Here is an 8337-nt window from a genome sequence, read left to right on the forward strand (position 1 = left end):
CTATATGATATTGATATTAGGGCTCTCTCAGCCTCTGTGGGAGAGGAAGGGGAAGGCGAACGTAAGCCGCTTTGAGACTCCTTCTGGTAGAGAAAAGTGGCATATATGAACCAGCTCTTCTTCTTCTTCAGTAATATCAGGGCTTTCTCAGCCTCACCCACCTCACAGGGTGTCTGTTGTGGGGAGAGGAAAGGGAAGGCGACTGTAAGCCGCTTTGAGACTCCTTCAGGTAGAGAAAAGGGGCATATAAGAACCAACTCTTCTTCTTCTTCTTCTTCTTCTTCTTCTTCTTCTTTCTTCTTTCTTCTTTCTTCTTTCTTCTTTCTTCTTTCTTCTTTCTTCTTTCTTCTTCTTTCTTCTTTCTTCTTTCTTCTTCTTTCTTCTTCTTCTTCTTGGTGCGAAGCAGTATCGTGTTCAAAACCCACATTTCTGTCTACAGCCGATGCTGAGCGAGGGCAGTTCTAAATCTCAGGAAGGGTCAAAAAGCAGATTGCCGCCAATGTGAAGTGCAGAGATTGAAATGAAATGGAAGTTTGATACGGTGTCAGGTCATGCGCTCCAGGGCGAACAGAAAATCTGTTTTAAAAAATCGTTACTCTCAAAATGATCACCAAATGAAGGTGCTTTACATGGAAATGTGGCCAGGTAGGTGCCCTGCAGACAAATTGATAAGTGAGGGGCGGATAACTTTGCCCTTTTCCCCTTCTTCTTGGCGTTCTCCTTCTCTCTGGGCTCTCATCTCCGCCTAATACCGCAATGGGATACTTATCTCAGACCTCACCGCTGCGATGTTATTACGGATAGGGCCCAGCAAATGGACACATCCGTAAAGGAGCTAACAGATGGATGGGCAAGCTCAAGGCCGGGTGATTGGGGTGCGGGAACTGAGGGCTGCAGAATTGACAATTAAATTTAGGGTAGCGCTAAGGAAACCGTTTTAACTCTCGGATGGGCAGGATTCTGGAATAAGCCTGTCGGGGACGGTTGGCTTGTTCAGAGCTCTGCTTGTGTCATTATGGGCGTAATGTTTAAGCCGTCGTGCTGCAGCACCAAGGTTTGTAGAAATGGTTTCGGAGTGGCAAAATCAGCGGTGAGTGGGGGGACAGTTTTATGATGCCACAGGGGCAGGCAATCAGCAACTGATGCAGACATTGTGCTCCAAATTGGCAGGAACTCACCCCCCCTCCCCAAGTTGAGGTCACATGTGTGAAAGTAATATGGGGGGGCATACTTTCCAGATTTTATTATTATAATTTATTGAATGTCATTTGATGTTACCCTCCCAGAGCCTATGGAGAAGGGTGGACTATAAGATTATTATTATTATTATTATTATTATTATTATTATTATTATTATTAACCATTGCTTTGGCACGATCTTCCCTGTAGGTGACTGAAAGCTGAGGCAGCCATTTTGTGTCTGGCTCCTCCTCCCAGGGCAGCCATCTTGTGTCTGGCTCCTCCTCCCAGGGCAGCCATCTTGTGGCTGTACTTACCCCATTGTAAACCTGCCTTCAGGTTGCCTGCATTGTAAAGCTGCCAACCCAAAAGAGTTGGGCCCCCACCAGCTTAGATTTTCAGGTTCTTACGAAAGAGCAGCTCGGAGGAAAGGAGGAAGATGGCGCAGCTGAGCTCCGAAGCACTACCTTGATCTTTATTCTCTTTCTCCTCAGGTGGTGAGCCAGATCGACAAGCTGACTTCGGACTTCGAGTTCGACCTGGAGCCGGACGACTGGACGACAGCCACCGTGAGCAGCACGTCCAGTAGCGAGAAAGGCGGGGGCATGTTTGACCTGGGCCACCTCGATTTCATGACCTCGGACATCCTTTCTGACAGCTGGGAGTTCTGCTCCTTCCTAGAAGCCTCCACTCCCTCAGACTCCGGCGATGGCTCTGAGCAGCAACTACCGGGGCGCCAACCTGACTACCGGCTGATGAACGGCGGGGTACTCATCCCCAATGGGCCCCGGGTAGAGACCCCAGACTCATCCAGCGAGGAGGCCTTCAGCGCCGCACCGAGCCACAAAACCCAGCACCAGAGGACGCCGGGCACCAGGGACCGGGTGCGGTTTAGCGACAAAGTCCTCTACCACGCTTTGTGTTGCGACGACGAAGACGCGGACAGCGGGCCCCCTCCGGAGGAGACTCCGGAGGAGTCCAGAGAACTCGCACACAAAGCCGCGCCTGTCGCCAAGACCACACCGCGGCGGTCGCCTCACCTCAGCAGCGCTCAACAACGGAAGCTGACGCGCAACAGCAGCACCCAAACGGTGTCGGACAAAAGCACGCAGACGGCGTTGCCCTACGTTTCGGCCAAGCAGAAAATCAAGGGCAAAAACTGAGGGCGGGGCAGGGCGGGGGAGGGGAGGGGAAAGCTGCAGAATATATATATATATAAATATATATATAAATATATATATTTAAGTCAATAAATTATTATAACGATGATTCAAAAGAGAAAAAAAAAACACGACCGGATATCATCGTGAGCTACCTAGCCGCCGTTTCGAGACTCAGGGAATTTCGTCTGTTTTTATTCTATGTCTTTTTCTTTGTCCAGCTCAATAAATGTGATGCCAACCCGAAATGCAGGAACATTTCCCCTTCCCAACCAAGACCCAGGGCCTTTCTTTCCTGAAAAGGAAAAAACGGCCGCTAAAGGCCACACACGGGTCTCTCGGCATGGCGCGAATGAAACAGAAATGGGCCCCTCCTAAAGGATTTGGGGAAATAGGGCTTACCTCAAGGGCAGGTGATAGGCCAGTGGGGAGTTAGAATCACCAGCTTAATGTGGTTATTCCAGTGTGGAGCCACCGACCGTTGATTTGTATTTGTTTATTTATTATATTTGTATACCGCCCTTCCTCGAAGGCTCACGGCGGTTCGCATAATACAGAACAGAAACAATACAGATAACTTATTTTTCAGGGAGCGGGAGGTGAGGGCTTCCTCTATGACTTAGATTTGACCCTGGCAATTGCTTGAGTGTTTACTTCTTCCAAAGTACCACCGTTCTACCTCTCCATCCACAGAAGGAACCAGAACGTATCTGAGGAGATTGAGCTTTCGCCATCCCTGTAGCTGCATCTGGATTACATACTCTCGTTGACATTGTGGAAAGCCAGGAAGGTTATTAGCTTCCTCGCTTACTCCAATATAGTCTCCCGTACGAACCGGCTTCACACTGAATCGGGTCCTTGGTCCTTCAAGGTCAGCTAGCCAGAGTCTCGGGTCAAGGCTTCTCCCATCACTTCCTTCAGGGTCCCTTTTAACTGGCATTGATGCGATGACATTAAATCCACCCTCTTCTTCCAGGGTGAGGAGAGGATCTGTGGGATGGCATTTTTAGCTCTCTCTGGTCTTGGGCTGGCCAGAATTGCTTGCTCGAGGATATTTTGGGAAGAGGGAAGAGGAACCAAACAACAACCAAACTCTCTCCATTCATTTTTACCTGTGGAGCTCTGCATGGGAAGCTCTGGAGAGGGTCCAAACCCGCTCCCCACTTCACCAGTCCTCTCCCCCAGTGTCACCAGTCTCCCTGGCCACTGGTGCAGTATGGGGGGTAGGGAGGCCAACTCCAGGCTGGGAAATTTCTGGAGATTTGGGAATGGAGCCTGGGAAGGGCAGGGACTTCAGTGGGTACAAGGCCAATACAATCCACCCTCCAAACCAGGCGTAACATGCAGGGAAATTGATCTCCGTAGTCCAGAGGTGAGCTGTAATTCCAGGAGACACCCCAAGTCCCGAATTTCCCAATCTGCAGTTATCTGCCCTAAATACAGGGGAGCTCTCGGCCCGTCCTGCAGGCGGGGAACCCTAAATATAACCCTGAATGCATCACTTGATAGCAGACCAAAAGTTTAAAAAGAGAGGGAGGGGTGAGACGGTTAGCAGCGGTCACAACAAGAAAGCGAGGCCGAATCTTGAAATAAGGAACAATCCCGGAAAACGAAAGAATGTCCTTTCGAATAAGGGACAGCTGGCAGCTGTCTTTGAAGCCGGCCTGCCAGAAAGCCCTGCCAGGTGGCAGAGGAGGGGAGAATCCAATGAGGCTGATTGAAAAGCAGTCAGGTAGAAACCTGAAATGAAGTCACAGCGATTCTCAAGAGCCCTTTTGTGATTTTTCGACCCTGTGCTCTCCACAACCTTTGCAGCTCTTGCAAAAAGCTTAGGAGGAATGGCTGGTTTTTAGAGGGATTTTTACAGGGGGGAAATTGGACAGGGAATATTTTGCCAAGGGATGCGGCTCCCGAAATGAACTGGGACGAGAACGGAAGTCTCCTGGATGGGTTGAAGGGCCGATATGTAGGCAGGCTTTCCGTGCCCTGACCTGGATGGCCCAGGGTCACCTGACCTTGTCAGACCTTGGAAGCTAAGCAGGGTCGGCCCTGGTTAGTCCTTTTATGGGACACCAGCAGGGAAGTACAGGGTTGCTTTGCAGAGGCAGGCAATGGCCAACCACCTCTGTCCATCTCTTGCCTTGGAAACCCTACAGGGTCACCCCAAGAAGCTAAGCAGGATCAGCCCTGGTTTGAACCTGGATGGGAGGCCACCTAAAGGCGTCCAAGGTCGTTAGGTGGAGGCAAACTACCTCTGAACATCTCTGGCCTTGGAAACCCTACAGAGGAGGTACTTGACTGGCAAAGACTGCTCTGTCCAGCGAACACACAGCTGCCTCCAGGTTGACCGCGGAAGAGTTCGTCCTCCATGCAGGACTGTCACGTTATCAGAACCGTGGAGCTCTGTGCACGCGTTTCTGAGCTGCTTCACAGCCCCTGTCTCCCTGAATGCCGCAGCTCCCGTGCAAGCCACCTCTGCATCTCCGGCAGGCTACCTGGCTGCTTCTGGCAAATCTGCCTCGTACTGACCTACTTGAAGGCATGATTAATAGGGAGAGAAGGGAGCCCCGATGCCTCGTTATGCCGGGTGCCAGAACGGCACTAGCAATCCATCCTCCAGCTCTCCAAGTGGCCCATGAGCAGGGCCTGCCTCCCCTCTGTGCAAAATGCCACATTGCAACGGTCCAACTGGGATGGGATCAGAGCACGGATGCTCTAACCACTAGGCAACCGTTGTTCTCGACTCAGACCCCCAAAGAGGAGAGGCCTGGCAAGTTTCCAGTGAAGCAAAGCCAACCTGACAGGTCCTGTCGGATGGGGAAGGGAGGGTATTTTGTTTTTAATGCCACAGCTGTTTCTACCCAGGCTCCAAACAAACAACATGTCAAAAGTAGCCGTTTCAAGGCAGGCCAGCTTGTCAGGGCAACAAATTGAGGGAGATTCTCTCCCCTCCTGAGCACTTTGCAAAAGAGCTCTTGGCAGCAGCGTTCAGCGGATCAAAAATGTCAATGGAGACAAGGAGAGACCTTGGGGAGGGGGGTAGCTGTTTTCCTCACCACCTTAGAGTGGAAAGGAGATGCATTGCACTAATGTGGGACTCTGCTAATGAGGAGGAGGAAGCATCCCCTTCCATCGCAATCCCATTAGGGTTTGTGTGAAAACCTAACTCAATTCAGTTCTCAGCATAAAACAGAACTAGTAACAGACTTTGGGTCAGTCTGTCAGTCAGACAGACAGATAGATTTTACTAGAATAGGTTCAGACGTATCCGTTCATCCATAAGGTAACAGAGATCTCTAAAACCAAACAGCTCAGAAAACAAAAAAAGGTAGCTTAACTGTCTAACACAATGAGCCTTGCGTCAGACGGCACAATGTGGCCATCATGAAAATGCAGGGCTCATTTCAAGCCGTCTGCAGGCCACTAGCCCAAGCTGGACTCTTATCTTCAGGTTTTTAGGCCAGTTATGGTTTTGGCCTACCTGAGGCAGGGGATGGAGACTGAGCCAATCAGAACACGCACCAGCTAGAACCCTCTAGAAAAATGACCTCACTGCTCTCGTTCTCCCCCTCCCATCCTGCAGCTCCCCAGTTCTCACAGAGAGCCAATTAGCCCATTTCACACTTTGTCCTTGAAGACAATAAGAGGCCTGTGGGTTACAAGGGTCCAATTAGAAATGCCTGCAAGATGGAAACAGTTCGTCATGACACCCGTTAACCCTTGGGAGGTGGAATCAAGGGTGCTTAGCCGGATAGCATGAGACGAATAAAAACCAAGCAGGTATGAAGCTTGAAGTCCTAGGCAGAATGTGCAATTATAATGGGTGACAGAATACCTGCTTGGCATGTAAAAAAAAGAAGAGTTGGTTTTTATAACATGCTTTTCACTACCAGAAGGCGTCCCAAACCAGCTGACAATCATTTTCCCTTCCTCTCCATACAACAGGCTCCATGTGAGGTAGGTGAGCCTGACAGAGCCCTGATGTTACTGCCCCGTGAGAACAGTTCTATCAAAACTGTGACTAGCTCAAGGTCGTTCAGCTGGCTGCATGTGGGGAAGCAGGGAATCAGACCTGGCTTGCCAGATTAGAAGCCGCTGCTCTTAACTACTAGACCAAGGTACCCAAGTTCAATCCCTGGCATCTCCAGTTGAAGGATCTTAAAGAGCAGGAGTTGAGATAAACTAGGCGTCCCTGACCTTTCTGAGCCCGTGGGCACCTTTGGAACTCTGACACAGCATGGTGGAAGCAGCCACAAAATGGCGACCTCAGGAGGCGGAGCCATCTACAAAATGATTGTCACGGCACAGCTCCAGTCACATGGAAGATCTTTGTGCTACAGTGGCATTAAAAAAAAAAACCTGCACAGCCAATCAAATCTCCGATAGCCAATGAGAAGCCTTGCTGGGTGAAAGAAGAAGAAGAAGAAGAAGAAGAAGAAGAAGAAGAAGAAGAAGAAGAAGAAGAAGAAGAAGAAGAAGAAGAAGAAGAAGAAGAAGAAGAAGAGTTGGTTCTTATATGCCGCTTTTCCCTACCCAAAGGAGGCTCAAAGCGGCTTACAGTCACCTTCCCATACCTCTCCCCACCTGCCCCGTGCCCACCCACACCATGGTCATCTATGTTTGGGAGCCAGGACGCTTTCACAGCTGTGACATCCCAAAATTAAGTCTTTGCCTGGTCTGCCCGCCCCAGAACGTCTTGAGTGCTCTGCTTAATGGAGAGGCGAAAGTCGTTATAGACTCAGTAATGGAGAAAATTAACTTTATTAGGGCGAAATCTCTCCTCGAGCATTGATTGCCCGATCCAGCACGGCCTCTCCAGACCAGCTCCTTCAAGACGACATTCATTGGCTTAGCAGAAGTATCTCATTCCTTCACTTCCGCACAGGGATGCGTCTGTAGGGAACAAGAGCTGAATACCTAATGGAAGAGAAAGCTTTCCCAGGCCGAACTGGCTTTCCCCACAACAGATCCGGGCTCCTGAGTTAGGGCCAAACCCATCTGTCACGTAACAGAGAAGCAGGGTACTTTGGAGATAAGGCCGAGTCATTCTTTCCGCGCTCTCACAGTCTGTTTTGAAATCACCTCTGCCGTTCCCCACGTGCCGCGGAGGCAGAGCAAAGCCCAAAAGTGGGGTTGACTTTGTTACAAAACCCGAATGCTTGATTTCAATATTTCTCTGCTCCTGAAAGGATTGCGAATATTAACATAGCGCGACACGTAACGCGCAGATTTATAGCATATGGCCAAAAGTCATTACAAGGATTTCGTATATTATTCTTCTTGGTTTGTTTTCGTTCGCTTGCTTGTTGCTGTCAGGTAGCGGATGATTTATGGGAAACTTCCTGGTTTTTCGAGGCAAAAGTCGCTCAGAGGAGGTTTGCCCGTCGACTGCTTCTGTGTAACAGCCCTGCACTTCCTTGAGGGGTCTTCCATCCAAAACCAACCAGGGCTGACCCTACCTAGCTTTTGAGATAGGACAAAATCAGGCTATCCCAGGCCATTTAGATCAGGGCAGTAATTAAGCCCCATTAAGTCACAACTGACTTACGGAGACCCATGGGAGTTTCAACACAAGAGGCATTCAAAGATGGTTGGCCATTGCCTACTTCTGTGTAGAGACCCTGGACTTCCTTGGTGGTCTCCCATCCAACTGTTCACCAGGGTTGACCCTGCTTAGCTTCTGAAAGCTGATGAGATCAGGCCAGCCTGAGCTATCAAGGTCAAGGCAAAACATGTTCAGAGGTGGTTTCCCGTTGCCTGACTCAACAAAGCAATCCTGGACTTCTTTGGTGGTCTCTCATCTAAGTATTAACCATGGCTGAGCCTACTTAGCCTCTGAGATTGGACAAGATCAGGCTGGATGGAGCCTGGGCCGCAAGGGAGTGGCGGGCAATAAATCGAACAATAATAATAATAAAAATAATAATAATCAAATGTTGGCAAATTTTCAGAAACAATCCAATCTTGGGGTTTGCTTTCAATGACTCTTACTGCAATG

At 49.6% G+C, this 8337-nt stretch overlaps 1 protein-coding gene across 1 annotated transcript in view; it reads left to right on the top strand.

The window, feature by feature from the left end:
• Window positions 1-2344, top strand: part of INSYN1 (inhibitory synaptic factor 1) — a 50805-nt gene extending 48461 nt beyond the window's left edge. The window contains exon 3 of the mRNA XM_077317821.1: window positions 1674-2344. Within this exon, the coding sequence (XP_077173936.1) occupies window positions 1674-2342 (669 nt within the window). The 3' untranslated portion in view covers window positions 2343-2344. The remainder of the gene's footprint in view (window positions 1-1673) is intronic.
• The last annotated feature ends 5993 nt before the right edge of the window (window positions 2345-8337 follow it).

The sequence above is a fragment of the Paroedura picta genome, chromosome 18, assembly GCF_049243985.1.
Source record: "Paroedura picta isolate Pp20150507F chromosome 18, Ppicta_v3.0, whole genome shotgun sequence".
In the NCBI taxonomy this organism is placed as follows: domain Eukaryota; kingdom Metazoa; phylum Chordata; class Lepidosauria; order Squamata; family Gekkonidae; genus Paroedura; species Paroedura picta.